Genomic DNA, 14,326 nt, shown 5'->3' with positions numbered 1-14,326 from the left:
CAGCGCCCTCTCGATTGCGTGATATGCAAATACGCAGACTAGATCATGGTGTGATTTGTTAGTGCTCTCTAGTCTCTTCCTCAGAATAAAGCGTCGTTGTTCATGAGCGCTTTTTTCTGAAAACCCTCTCATGTTCACAAGAGTACGCATCTGACACTAACGATACAAGTGAACTGCACCCAAAAACGACGATGATGGATCCATAATGTCAATTCTGTGGACCAAATGTATGTTATTGCAGTTTCAGGCTGTTGGTCAGCCTCTGGCGACATCCTGTGGTGGCTAGTTGATACAACGCCGAACGGCTTGAATGTGCTCTCATGTCTCCATGGATTGCAGTGATCTTAGTTGCGGAAATCGAGAACAAAGCTTCCGTACCTGTGGAGAGTCATAGTGCTCCTAGTCATCGCCAGCGCGACTGTCAAACATTAGTACTCAGAATTGGAACATGAGGATTGATTTTTGCTCCAGTCTTCATGCCAGATATTCGGTCGACCGACAAGCCTCGTGGTTGCAGCTACGGCGCGCAAGATACAATATACCGCATGGTTCAGCGAACCCGTCTTCATCGGTCTTCGTCAATCGCGAATTCTCGTAGGCGGTCCGAGAAGACTGATGGCTGATGACACAATGGACAGTCCCGCAAGCTAGCCTGACTCGTACTCTGGAGTGACATCGTGGCAAAGATGGTGCAGTAGTGACCTTGCGGTCTGTCGTTCAACTCCAGTCTCATACTTTCGCTACAAAAAGCGTCTTCGAGCAATCACTGTCGATTACAGTTACTTTTCCGACCTCGTCCTCATCTTGCCCGTCCCGCAAAAGAAAAACTAAAGAAATGTAAAGCACCGCTGTTGCATAATGCGGGTATATCCAGGTCCCAAACGCCGACGCTGTTGTACTTGTAACGCAGAGAAAATTTTTGACGCGGCTCGCATCCCCCTTCGGAAGCCAGATGCAGCCGACGTCCCAGTATATTCATGTATCTTCCTCCTGTTCAGCCGTCAAAGCCTTGCATATTGACAGACGGGTGCGACGGATCATTCTGCGGCTCGAACGGCCAGGGCCACACTCCAACCACTTCTTGAGGCACCTGGAACTGCGCCGGGAGCTGCTGCAGCGGGTACGGTCCTCCCGCGGTGCCCCTTGGCGCCTGCGGCTGAGGGTATCCTGCTCTCTGGCCGGAGTAGGTTGCCATGGGCTGCGCGTCCATCATGCTGGAGCCGTAGGCGGATGTCGAGCGCTGCGCCTGCATGTAGCGATCGATCTTGTCGACTTGTGAGCGCAGTCCCTTGCTCGCGCCAGCTGTTGGCTGGAGGCCGGATTCGAGGCCTTCCAAGAGATCAGCCATCGACACTAACAAGGATCGGACGCGCTGATATGAATCTTCGGTAAGAGAGCCTTCCATGACGGATGCGAGGATGTGTCCAATGCCGCCAAGGTGGTAGACTAAAGGCGTGCTGATTGCCGTAAGAAAACGCGGACAGATGCTGTGCAAGGTCGACAAGAGCTCCTTGGCTACATCGCATTTCTGGTAGACATCATGATGGAGATCAACAGAGAAGAGCGTCATGCGAAGTAGCTGCATGGTCGCCTGTATGTTAGCTGCCTGGAATCCAAACAGGTCCTCGGAGGGTATCCCTGTAACAGGAACAGTGTAATTCCTAAAGCGACTCGGAAGCTGCTGATATAGTCCCCAAACGCCATCTGCCACTTGCGTGTTGTTGAAGTTCTCCGGGGCCAGCAATTGGGTGAGCTGGAGCCTGTCATTCTTATGGCTCTGATGATTGCGCCTCACTCGCTTGATGGTGTGCTCCAGAACCCGGTACAGATCTGTAGTGAAGTTCCAGCCCCGGAGCCAGTTCCATTCGGTAGTTGGGATGCAGGCAGTCAGGGTGATCTGCTCATCGTCGACTTCTGACGGATAGAGGACATTTGCGCTCGTCTCTTGAAACTTCATGACGCCATTGAAAACCACTGCAGCCAGAACATCGAGGTTATACATTGACCAGTACAGGCGCCGACGTTCTTCCTTCTCAATCAATGAAATGCTCTGCGGCCAGTGAGCTTCGTCGTGAAACTGCTGCATCGCCGAAAGCGTGCAAAAGTTGCCGAGATGCTGGTGCATGGATGCAATTTGTCCATATTGCAGGGCGGTCATCGCAAGTAGTCCGCATGCTCGCAGATAGCCCACGCCTTGGGCCTTGTTCAAGTCCTTGAATATCGCTTCCGAAGCAGCCGAATAGAACATCTCGGATTGTTGTTCCATGCCGTTCTTGGAGAACTTGTGGCTGTCGGAAAGAGCTCCGTCTCGCGCTCTTGCGGAGGCCAGGGCGCAAGCGGCCATGATCGAAGCAAAGAATCCGCGGTCGTACAGGTGCTCGCGTTTACCGATGCGATCCCATAGTGACGGTCCGTGAAACAGTGGATAGATCGGGTATACGACGTCCACATATATCCGAAGCAGTTGCTCGATGGTCTCCAGGCTAGAAAACGCAAATGAACGCCATGCTATGAGATCCTCAGAGCGCCCTTCTCGAACCGCAGAAAACGCGCCGGTGTAATCAGACGCGCGACTTGATGATGGCTCAAGGGTGCCGTTTGGTCCATCGAGAATCGGCTCGCTGGGTGACTTGGCCTTTAACACGTGTTAGTGACGCAAAGATGATAGAGAAGGGACGGTGAGCATACCCGATTCGAAGACTGTTGTTGGTTTGGCAAAACATTGGGCTGTGCAGGCTGGCCGCCAGATACAGAGGGGTTGCGGCGTCGCCTGGAAGGTCGCTTGTACGTGCAGTCGACCCCAAAGTCGTAGCAATTCTGGCACTGATACTGAGGGTTCTCGGTGCTCGGACGACAGCGGATGCTGCGACGGTGGCATAGGTCGCAGGCCTGAGAGATGCGCTGAAGTTTCTTGGGCCGATCAGATGTGGACGGCCCAGATCCCGGACCGCCTGAAGATACTGACATGCTCACCGCTTCCGTGCGAGCCACAACCGCCCCAAAGCCTTGCGCGCGCCAGTTTCGTGGACAAACCTGCGCGAAATGTCTGCAAGACGGCTAGAAGGTCAGATAACCCGAACGCGGAATCGCGACGGTTTTGGAGCTGACTGGTTGAGCCTCGTCGTTCGCTTGCCTGGAGATAATTGTCGATCCTAGAGAGAAGGCTTGATGCATGTGCGAGTCTGGAAGCGCGAGGCGAGGACGATGCGTTTCTCCAAAGATGCATTGAGAAATGAGGGCCTGGTACCTGAAGTGCGCGGTCCTCAGCAGCCCGTAGACTACTCTCTGAGCTACTGAGGTGTGTGACAGAACCCAGCGAAACCGCGGAGCCGGTGATCCCAGACTGAAGGCCAAGGCTACTGCCACCCTTGACGTAGCTACTATTTCGCCCCCCGTCCGGAAATATGACACGAATCCTGACCCGCGCTGAATAAGACGGAGATTCTGAATGTCCTCTGTCCCTCGGTGGGAACCGTAGAAGCTAGAGGCTGGGAATGTACTAGTGGCTCAACTGTGCTCTCGTTAAGCCGTATAAGAGGACAAGCCGTCAGACGCGAAACGGCCGAGTGCCAGACGCCCCTTAATGCCAGAGAGTTGGCCGGGCGTGATCGCGATGGACCGAACCAGGGCTCCCAAGGCTCCGCACAAAGCCTACAGATGCGTCGAGACAAATTCCATCGCGGCAGGAGGACGGAGAGAAACGCATGGAGGCAGACGGCCACCAGGACTGCCCTGAGGACTTTGCTCCGAACAAACACGGCCAATCACACCAGATAGTCGCAGATTCGCGGCCTTCGGACATGGTCTCCGCAAGGCTCGCGTCCTTGAATCTTGCGTTTAGGCGTGTAAGCGTTTTGCAATGTAAGCGGCGACTCCAGCTGGCCCATCGCTGGCCTGGCTGGTCCCATCGTCATTATTGCCCTCGCAACTGCCGGCCCCCGCAGCCCGAGCATGGCCTTGAAGTGTATCGGGGAAGTGTTGTGTCCATCGCACATTGGTGCCCTCAAACGCCTGGGCCTGGTACCATGCGTGCGGTTGGTGACAGGCGGCCGGGACGAGAGGAGTCGGAAACGGGTCCGACGTTCGATCTGACGAAAATTCCCCTGGCGCAAGACTGCAGTCGCTGGGCGGAGTGGAATTGAGTCCAGCAAGACGCGTGGAGTGGATGCTCGTCATCGCTGGAATGTTTGTCGCATGGTAGGGTCAAACAGTGGCAAATGCTGCATCAAGAGCGACGGCCAATTTGCCCGTCGCCGCCAGTGCCTTAGCAGCTTCCTCCTCATTACCGGCAACGGGTAGTCCAGCGTGCCGGCCGGAAGTATCGCAGCAAGCCACCGGGAGGCATGCGTACAACTCCTCGGAGCTGTCTCGCTCACTGGATGTGTGGTACAACCCATAAAAGCCAGTGCACATTCGGCACTGGAGACGCAGTGCTCGTACACGGGCACCAGTGATGTTACACCACATGTGTCTGCGGCGCTTTCGAGCACAGGTTATCAGGCTCAAGCCTCTACGTGAAGCAGACCTTCGGCCTCAAGGCATCAGGCTCCAGCATCTCCGCAGGACTATATGTATGCGAGATCCCAATTTGGTGGTTTACGACGGCTCACATGCATAACAACGCACGAGGGCTCGCGTGTCGCTCTTGGCCTGCATCCGCCTCCCAAGGGCACCCCGCACGTGTAATCAAACATGGGCTGTTCTGCCTCGTGGATCAGAACGATCGGTGATCTACTTTACAAGATGTCTAAATTCGGGATCGCCTACCTTATCTCATGCACAGGCGCGCGTAGCGCGGGTAAAGCCTTGATCGTGCCGTGAAGATGCAGCCGTGGCAGCGACTGAAAGGACACATCCGCCGCTTGGAGAACGATCGTGCCGGACTCGGGCCTGTCCCCCGAATGAGATGTGAATGTAGTGTTAGCCCGGTGGAGCCGTTTAGCATACTCTGCCTACCATTCTACGCATCTAGACCCAGAGGCCCGCTCGTTCACAATCCTTCGAAAGCGTCATCGGCACCTTAACCGAAGAAGCGACATCTCGACCGGACTCCCCTCCTTTGGTGTGGCGAGGACTGGGGCACGAATGGATACGGTTTAGTCTTCGTGCACGTAGGCTCCTGTACGCTTCACGCGCCTCCCAGACGCCACTCGGGTACCTTCCATTCAGTTCACGTCTGCCACTAAGGTATGTATGCAGGTTTGATAGAGCTTCTAGTGCGCCACATTCATTATATAGCCGAAACTAGGTTGATCGTTATTAGCCATGCCCATCATAGCCGATGGCTTGCTTCGGCAGCTGGATAGACAGTCGAAATGGATGAGCACTTCAATCAGGTTGCCAGTCCAACTGGGTTGACAGTCCAGCTTGTTAGACAAGCCTCGCTGATATGAGCATATGTACGGTGAGCTGTTGCGCCCACCGCCATCCTTTAGACTTCACAACCTCGTCATCCAAGCCCTTACTGCGTCTTCTTCTGCGCCAACCCTTTCAGGACCTTCCTGCGTTGCGCCATCATGTGCGTGTAAAGCACATAAGCGCCGGGTACGTAAATCGCCAGGATAGCCCAAAGCGCCCACACCAGCTCCTTGCCATAGTGCCTGCCCGCCGGAGCGATGGCTGAATAGACGAGCCAGCACTCGCTCGAGATACCCATTGGGTAGAGCACGAAAAACGTGTTGTAGCGCAGCCACGTGAGCCAGCTGGGGACGGAGCCGAAGTACAGGCTGAACGCGAAGTAGCCGTAGCGGATGACCTCTGTCGCGCTCCACGCGAGCAGCATTGTGGTGTAGGCGGGCGAGGCGGAGGTCGACTCGGGGAAGTAGAGCGCGATGCCCCAGACGAGGAGGAAGCGGGACGCGACTTGCATCACGGTGGTGAGGAGCGGGGCGCGGACGATGCCTTGAAGCACGATCAGTCAGGCTAATTCCGTTGGGGTTCATGTCCCTCGCGCATTGCATGCGAAAACCACCTACCCAAAGCGGCATGCGCGACCTCAAGCATAGCGGCCGTCTGCACGATTCTGACAAGGGTATCCGACTCCGCGAAGACCTTCTCCCAACCACCTCCTACAGCCACGACCAGAACGACGCGATAGAAGATTTGGAGCCATGCTGTTGTTGAGCCCAGGTTGTAGAGGGTGAGATATTTGGTACGCGTGCTTTTCTCCGGAGGTGCGGGCGCGGCAGGGCGCTGAGAGTCGGATGGCCGATCCATGGCCACTACGTCAGGTCTTTGCCGGGATTGTGGTTTCTGTATAGGGGTATGTATACCATACCAAGGTACATCCAGCAAGGAAATGTGTCTCGAACGATTGAGAGAGCCGAGCCGGCGGGAGACGGCGCGCCAGAGCTCGGAGCTAGCCGAGTATGCAGGGCAGCGGACCCATGGTATCTTTAAGCACGTGACAGGAGTCAGCTCCGATATTGTACGCAACAGATATCCTGACCTTGTCAAAGCAACAGAAAAATGACGCGCATATGCATGTGCTATGAGACGAATGGGCCTGCCTGGAACGTTGTGTAGGCGAGTGGCGTGCGGGACGAGCTTGATGTAACAGGCAGAGCCAGTGTCTTGTGACGGGCATGCAAGGATGAACTGTCAACGTCGACGCGACATCATGTTTCTCGCTCGAAGACAGCTTGGCGAGGAGTGATCGATCTCTCCGCATACACGATCGTTGACATAGTCGATGCGCAATCGGCTAGTACAACACCCTGGCCATCCGCAATGCAACGGTCAATCGCAGAGGCAAAGGTGTTTTCGCGGCAAAGGGGCTTTTTGGCCTACGTGTGTCCGGTTGTCTGTAAATGTAAGTGGTCTAGCCAGTCTTGAGCATTCGGATGATGGAATGGAAAATGGTTGAGATGAGCTTAAGAGCAATGACACCTGCCTCGTTGATTCTTCGATGATGATGTTCATAAGACTTGTTCATGGTAAGAGGACTCTCGATCGACGAACACATGCACCTACGCGAAAACTTGATGGTACACACAAGGCGCTAGTGATGTCTATCATGGGGATGCAACATTCTTCAATCATCCAAACTCAACCATTCGTACCGACTGCCCAGGCCCGCTCCATACCTCTCGGCTGACCCGCCATCACTGGCTTCTTCCTCCTCAAACCCGGAATCCCTTCTGACCTTCGCCTCCCCAGAACCAAGCATTTTCTCTATGGCGAGCACGATTCTCTCCGCTCCAGCCCTTGCGCCCTCCAAGTTGGCAGCTCCCGGCCCAAGTCTAAGCCCAGCGAACTTGCCGGCTAGAAACAGTGGGACATCATCCCTCCACGCTAGATCGTCTGTGAGCGTCGGTAGCCCGTCGTATGTTTCGAGCGGGAATTTCGATGTGATGTTCTGCATGAAAGGGAGGGTAGAGACGTCGCTCTGCACTCCTGTCGCGAAGTATATGTAGTCCATAAGGGGGAGGTCCGAGATGGCTGGCGAGGTGGTGAGTTCCCACGTCTGACTCGATGGATCGTAGGATTGAGATTGGACGGTGGTCGATGTGTGCAGGGCTGTTCGTCCTGATTGGACGTGTCCTTGTAGGACTTTGGCGAAGCGAGGTGTTATGCTGCCACCACCGCGCGCTTCTCGTAGCATATCTGCTCTTTCTGGAGACCGTAGATTAGCAATGACAACCATGGTAATTTGGATGCGACTGAACATACCATAGTCATCGTCGGCCATCCAGAAAGCTGCCTTTTCTTGATTTCTGAATTTGCTCATCCAGTTCAAATCGATATCGAACGGTTTGACTGCGAAGCACGTCAGATCAAAACATCCATCATTCACCAATCGCTCCATCAACAAACCTTTCAACGTCCCTCTCGTCAGATGCCAAACCTTGCTCACCCCCTGCCGAATCACCAAATCCCCAATCTGCGCGCTCGTCAACCCACCCCCAATCACCATAACATTCGTCGACTTCCCAGCCGCCACCTTAGCCCTCAACGACTTCGGCAACCCACTCTCACCCCTCATCGCAAGCGCATGGCAAGCAGCCTCGTGCTGTCTCCCAACACCCTCAAACGGCCTCGGAATGCACGGCGCATTACCCGCCCCAACAGCCAACACAACCGCCTTCGCATAATGAACCCCCTCGTTCGTCTTAACACTAAACAACCTCTCGCTCCCCCCCTCGCCCGAAAGCCCCGGCACAACCCCAAACTCCACATCCTCCACCCTCTCCTCCCGCACCAACCCTTCCTCCCCAAGCCCATACCTCTCCACAACCCCTTCCACAAAATCCGCAAAAACCCCCCTCGACGGCGTGAAGTAGTCCTTCCGATCCCTCTCGTCCACCGTCGCAGGCGCCATGCGCTTCCCGCCCACCTCGCGCCGCCTCTTCTTCATCCTGTGCTTGCTGACCTCCTTGCCCACGCAGCCCGCGATCTCCTCCAGCTCGCCGGTCCGCCGCGCCTCGTGCGCGAACGCCAGCAGCGCGTCGCGGTCGCCCGGGTCCGGGTGGAAGAACATGGGGCTGCGCAGGTGGGCGATGCGCAGGGCGGCGAAGAGGGCGTGCCAGCGCGCGAGCCAGGCGGGGCTCTCGGCGTCGAGGACGAGGAGGGAGCGGTGCTGGGGCGAGGAGGAGGAGGCGGCGGATCGCACGCGGCCGGTCTTGCGGTCTTTGACGCTGCTGCGGCTGCCGTGCTTGGCGAGCCAGTGGAAGCGGCGGTGCTCTTCGTCGGTGTAGAGGGCGGAGGGGGTGCGTTCGCGCAGGCGGGCGGCGACAGCGAGGCCGCTGGGGCCGGCGCCGACGAGGAGCACGTCGTGGATTGGGGGGAGTTGGTCGGGGGCGGTCATGGTTGTTTGGCTGTTTTGGTTAGAATGCATGGTACTGCGGCGGAGAGAGCTCTTGGAAGGATCATGAGGCCTGGATGCGTGGTAGACATATTTCGTTTTATGAATATCGTCATAAAGTTGGTACTCGACCTTGATGGGAGCTACCTTGGTGGTCAAAATCGTGGACCCGCTAAAATCGTACACCCGGCTCAATAATGCCTCGTCTCAATCGAAACAGAAATCTGCCGTTTTCTGACTGATCCGTATCGCCAAAAAAAAAATCGTCATCGAATGGCTTGATAAATCCATGACATCGCCTGCGCCCAAAAAAAGGCCACTGTTTGGCTCTTGAATCCCGGGAAGTTCTCCACGAAAGCATACCTTGTCTTTCTCTCGCATCCGTAAATCCAATGTAGCAAAGATGGGTATTAGTCGTCCGTCTATTAATAGCCCTTGGCGAATCTCTTCTCGAATTCGGCGAAGAGCTTCGGGCTGATCTCGTCCGAGCTGTTCCCTTGAACAGTCCAAAGCACGCCGAGCTTGTCGTAATGCTCCAGCAGAGGCATGCTGGCCTCCTCGAACTGCTTCAATCGCGCCTTCCACACTTCGGGCTTGTCGTCGTCACGCTGAGTGAGTGCTTCACCTGTGACATCGTCCTTACCGGCTACCCGCGGCGCGTTGAATGTGGTATTGTAAGTGCGACCGCTTGGCGCGTGTACCCAGCGGTTGCAGATCCGCTCCATGATGATCTCCGAGGGTGTCTTGACATTCACGACCCAGTTCATCGGGACGAGTTCGTCCAGCTGTTCAGCCTGATGCTCGTTCCGAGGGAAACCGTCCAGGATGAAGGACGCGTCCGGGTGTTCTGTGAAATCGTATTCCCTCTCTTGCTCCAACGGGATGTTGGTCATCATGTGCTCCTCCGCAATCATGGTGTCCTGCAGCCCAGATGTTGACAAATCCCCCGCGACCGAGTTGAGAGTCATCGGGCGCATTCCTCCTCGTTCCATGAGCCAGCCACGGTTCGTGAGGGAGTTGCGGATAAGACGGAGGATCATGCTGTCTGGGACCATGGCGCCGGTCTTCATGAGATGCTCGGCTTGGATGCCTGTGTCGCGTGACCTGTTAGCGGGGCGAAAGTACATTAATTGGCAGGAATGGAGTGAGCGTACCAAGGGGCGTCCGGTTGCGCACATTCTCGCGAAGCAGATCGCCGGAGCTTATGGTGGACAATTGTTCGTAGCGCTCGAGCATGCGAGTGGACTGGGTGCCTTTACCGGCGCCCGGGGCGCCGATGAGGATCATGCGGGCGGCCTTTCGGAGACGCATGGTATGCGATCGGTATGTGTTCTTCAAATTGGCCAAGGTATTCCACGCAGGCGACCCTCGAGTGAATGCGACAGGTCACGGGAACGGCGGTGGGCGGTGGGCGGCGGAGATGGGAGCGGAGAGCTCAGGTGGGAGGCTCGGGCGCCAGTGTCGGTGAACTACTCAGCGCATATCGTACAGGATAGCCAGAAGAAGGACGTGGGAGAAAGAGACTGTAGGGAATAAAGCTGGAATGTAGAAATGTGGTGTGGTGTCAGCAGACAACAAGAAACGCAGGCGGCACAGGGCGGGCGGAGTTGGCACAATTGGATAATATGATGAGATGGCGCCGCTACGATAAGCCCGCCCAACGCGCGGGAGGAGACTTACCGCACCTCGGGCTTCCTTCAAGCCGGGGGCGCGCAATTATCCATCGCCGAGGCTTTCCTTGCCTGCTGCTGCGGTACAAGGGTACAGCGCCGTGCGAGCGGATGTGCAAGAGCTGGGGAAGACTGGAGGGCGCACATGCTACCGCGGATATACTCGGCACTCGTTGATACATTACATACTACCGTGTTGGTAGGAGACGCTGTCCACGCTCGTCTACAACGCGGCCACCAAAGCCGCAAAGCCCAACGCACCAAGTGCGCCTGAGCCCACCATTGCGGTCGGCACAGCACCAGAGCCAGAGTCGGTCGTCGCGCCTTCACTGCTGGCGCCCGACGATGTCGCAGCACTGCCTCCATCGCCACTCTCAACCTCGTCAGTCGCCAGAGGCACAATCTGTCCATCCGAGGTCTTTACGCTCGCGTACGTCGAGGTCGCACCCGAGCTCTCAGCCGTCGGCATTGCAGGGTTCCAAGCGGCGCTGCCGGTCATGGACGGCGTGAAGTAGCGCGAGACGTCCGTAGCGTTACCGATGGGGTCCGAGTAAGTAGTCGCTGCTGCCGTAGACTCGACGGGTCCCGTGACGACGAGGGAATAAACGACCATGGGGAATGCTTCCGTCGGTGTCGCGGAAGCGTTGCAGTACTTGTTCACCAGCGGCTCGAGCCTGTCGAAATCGATGAACGTCCTCGATGGGCCCTCGCCTCCGTGTGCCTCGAAGCAGGCTTTGCAGCCGGCTGCTTGGTTCATGAGTTGCGACTGGCAGATGCAGTCGCGCTGGGTCTCGTTAGACATCATCGGAGGATCCTCATAGTCGTCCGTCCTGCCGGAGAGGGCTTCCATGATGTCTGCGCCGTATATGCACTGGTACTCAATTGCGACAATCGCGTTGCAAGGCGCGTTCCAATCCTGTTCATCGTTTGCGGTTGCGGGCATGCAGACACTCTCCAGATGGTCCTCCCAATCGCGTCGTTCATCAATGTTGTGTAGCTGTCTCTTGCTAAGGCCCCTGCTGAGAAGGGATGCGTTCGCATCAGCAAAGGAGAGAGCAAGTATGAAGAAGGCGTGCATGTTGGCAGAGTGGTTGGAGTTTAGCTGATGTCGTGATGTCGTAGACGAGAGAGACAAGTTCGTTTGCGTGACTGTTACAGACACAGAACAGCTGAAGAAATATTTCCTGAGGATCCCGTCCACTTAAATAACAATTCGCGAGGTGACTCTATGAATAGGCGATTCATTTTCATACGCGCGAAGGATCTCTAGCGAGGTGCGGCGCAGCAACGTTGTTTCGCCAGTCGCCTTGCAGCAAAGCGAGCCTTGCCAGTCTACTGAAGGAATTGCATGGCAGACGCCACTTTACCGGTGAAGACCAGCAGGTTGCAGGCCGGTGTGGGTTCCGTGAAGGCTGTGCGATGCACCGCCGACGCCGTCTGGTGAGCCCGCCGGGGTTTGCGAGGAGTCAGCCCTTGGTACCTTGCATTCGCAAAAGCTGCGGCGCGATCCTTCGATGGAAATGGCGTCGCCAAGCCGGAACCAGGCATGGGCCAGGCGCCGAACAACAGACAGACCCTAGTTGCATGTCGAGTGTTTGGGCACAGCAGGATGCAAACTGTCCAGGATGAGCATGTTCGTGGAACACGTTCGCCCTTCGCCTCTCACCGCGCATCTCCACGAGTCGCGCGCTCGGTCGATTTGTGGATCGGTCCCGGTGAAATCAACACAAGAATGCAGAACGACACGGAAGAAGACGAATCGAATTTCGATGGAACGTAAAATAATAGCACAAGCTGGCAAAATTACAACACAACAGCCATCGCCGCGAATCCTAACGCTCCTACTGCGAGCCTAGCTGTCGGCATCGCTCCAGCAGTCGAGGTAGCCTTATCTTGTCCTTTCTTGTTGCGGTGCCCTCCACGCTCATGCCCAGCCGTAGGCGTCGGCATGATCTGGCCGTCCGACACGTAGAGGCTCGTGTAGGACGTAGCGTTCTGGCCCGTCTCTGTCGGCATCAGCAGAGCGACTCTGTTGGCTACGCTGAGAGGGATGGAGGGGGTGTAGTAGACCGCAACGTCCGTTGCGCTTCCAGCAGGGTCGGAGAACGAGGAGCACTTTGTCGAGGGTGGGTGCTTGGTTTCTCTCGAAGCCAGGGCCGAGCTCATAAAGTCGGCGAAATTCAGCGTCGGCGTCGCGCTCACTGCGCAGTAGGCGCTCCTGGCCGAGTCGTACGAGTCGTCTGTCTCCCAGCCGAAGCCCTCGAGGCCGCCGTGGGCTTTGTTGCATGCTGAGCAGGCTTTGATGATCTCGAAAATGTGCGTTTGGCAGAGGCAGTCGCGCAGCGTGGCGTTGGATGCCATAGGCGTGTTGCGAAATGGGAACTCGTAGTCCGGCAGTGCAGCTTTCTCGGGCGATGCGTTGTAGATGCATTGCATTTGTATGCTGGCTTCCACTCCACATGGTGTGTTGAGGTTGTGTTTGCCGGTGTGATTGAGAGGCTCACAGGCTTCAAGCAGGTGCTCCTGAAGGTCGAGCGGGCTAATTTGAGGCACACATTGTGTTTCTGACGATGCAAAAGATACGCTAATGCCACAGAGAGAAACAGCAACTGCTGGAATGAGCCGCATACTTGGATTTGGTGAAAGAGCGTACGGTGTGATGAGAGACAACGTTATACCTACCTTTCGGCAAGGGCAGCATTTTGCCGACTACAGCCTTGGGACATGCCTTATTTTGACTATTACTTGCGAACGTTGGTCATTTTGGACCGATGGCAAGACGGATGAGGCCATTGGCAACCGCGTGTGTACTAACGGTGCACGAGCGCTTGTGCGAAGTTTTCCCAGTTGTTCTCCTGAGCAACGCCGCGGAGGATGGTAAAGGAGTTTGCCATGCTTGCATCATAGCCAGGTGCAGTAGTCTTAGAGCATGATTGAAGATGCATGGGGACTAGGAGTACTACAACAAGCGAGCTATGCTGAAGATAAAGAGGCGAAGTGGGAAGGATGGCTTGCATGCATGGCGCGCAAGGGTTGACAGCAGGACCGACCTCGGCTGTGGTGGCTGATCAGCGTCCTCTGTGCGTAGACTGGAGAAACGACAAGTCAGTGCCACAGCATCTCCAGATCGCAGCAAAATATCATCTATCGTTAGAGCACATACGTTTCCAATCCTTAAGTCACATCAAAAGAAGCGGTCTTGAAGTCGTAACGCACATGGACTTTTCTCCCTTCGCCCGTCTCTCACCTGAACTCCGTAACAAAATCTACGAGCACGTCTTCTGCTCGTCCAACCGCTTCCGTGTCTCGCTCGGTCCAGCATCTGGCCCCAATAATGCTCAAAGCCCTCTGACTCGAACATGTCGCCAAATGAGGCAGGAGTCGCTGCACATGTATCTCGCAAACACCCGTTTCAGCGCTCACCTTGATGATGGTCCCATCACTCCTCTGACACGCTGGTTTGAGGCTATCGGCCCAGAGGCTATCGCGTTGCTTCCGCAAGTTGCGGTTTTTGATCTGCACGACTCGCAATTAGAACTACTGTCACGGCTTGGGGCAGAGATGAGACAGACTGGAGAGGCCGATAGCTGGAGAGGGATCTATCAACCGATAAACGCAGACACCATGCGCCACGTTTCTGTGGATGCTGTCAAATACGTGAAGCCTCTACAAGATGCACTGAAGAGTTTGGGGCTGGATCTGAGAATGCACGGTTTTGTTCGCTGTCAGGGTCAATCAGAACTTCGTGAACTGGTATTCGTGATTATGGAAGCTTCGAAAGAATGAAGACTACTTCGGGCGGCAGAATCTGACACGGCTCTTGACTCAACCCAGAACTCCTTGCACGACATCT

The 14,326-nt window shown here is 55.9% G+C and overlaps 5 protein-coding genes across 5 annotated transcripts; all 5 read right to left on the bottom strand.

Moving 5' to 3' along the window:
- Positions 1-690: 690 nt before the first annotated feature.
- WHR41_01059 (uncharacterized protein) lies at positions 691-3,759 on the bottom strand. The gene is made up of 2 exons (XM_069369665.1): positions 2,689-3,759; positions 691-2,635 (listed from the first exon to the last, which is right to left on the bottom strand). The coding sequence occupies exons 1-2, from the start codon at positions 2,965-2,967 to the stop codon at positions 995-997; spliced, it is 1,920 nt and encodes a 639-aa protein (XP_069233161.1). The 5' UTR covers positions 2,968-3,759; the 3' UTR covers positions 691-994.
- Positions 3,760-4,913: 1,154 nt separating this feature from the next.
- On the bottom strand, positions 4,914-6,546 carry WHR41_01058 (uncharacterized protein). Its single transcript, XM_069369664.1, has 2 exons — positions 5,976-6,546; positions 4,914-5,901 (listed from the first exon to the last, which is right to left on the bottom strand). The coding sequence occupies exons 1-2, from the start codon at positions 6,214-6,216 to the stop codon at positions 5,462-5,464; spliced, it is 681 nt and encodes a 226-aa protein (XP_069233160.1). The 5' UTR covers positions 6,217-6,546; the 3' UTR covers positions 4,914-5,461.
- A 405-nt stretch (positions 6,547-6,951) lies between these two features.
- WHR41_01057 (uncharacterized protein) lies at positions 6,952-8,836 on the bottom strand (the record flags this gene model as incomplete). The annotated part of the gene is made up of 3 exons (XM_069369663.1): positions 6,952-7,614; positions 7,672-7,758; positions 7,816-8,836. The coding sequence occupies 3 exons, from the start codon at positions 8,834-8,836 to the stop codon at positions 7,034-7,036; spliced, it is 1,689 nt and encodes a 562-aa protein (XP_069233157.1). The 3' UTR covers positions 6,952-7,033.
- A 45-nt stretch (positions 8,837-8,881) lies between these two features.
- Positions 8,882-10,372, bottom strand: adk2 (GTP:AMP phosphotransferase, mitochondrial). The gene is made up of 2 exons (XM_069369662.1): positions 9,958-10,372; positions 8,882-9,893 (listed from the first exon to the last, which is right to left on the bottom strand). Exons 1-2 carry the CDS (start codon positions 10,112-10,114, stop codon positions 9,229-9,231), a joined length of 822 nt encoding a protein of 273 aa, XP_069233156.1. The 5' UTR covers positions 10,115-10,372; the 3' UTR covers positions 8,882-9,228.
- Positions 10,373-10,696: 324 nt separating this feature from the next.
- Positions 10,697-11,551, bottom strand: WHR41_01055 (uncharacterized protein; the record flags this gene model as incomplete). Its single annotated transcript, XM_069369661.1, has 1 exon — positions 10,697-11,551. One exon carries the CDS (start codon positions 11,549-11,551, stop codon positions 10,697-10,699), a length of 855 nt encoding a protein of 284 aa, XP_069233159.1.
- Between the last annotated feature and the right edge of the window lie 2,775 nt (positions 11,552-14,326).

Source organism: Cladosporium halotolerans (assembly GCF_011745625.1).
Source record: "Cladosporium halotolerans strain TM138-S3 chromosome Unknown Sca3, whole genome shotgun sequence".
Classification (NCBI taxonomy): Eukaryota; Fungi; Ascomycota; class Dothideomycetes; order Cladosporiales; family Cladosporiaceae; genus Cladosporium; species Cladosporium halotolerans.
The sequence above is the reverse complement of the archived record's forward strand: the minus strand, read 5'-3'. Positions and strand labels throughout refer to the sequence as shown.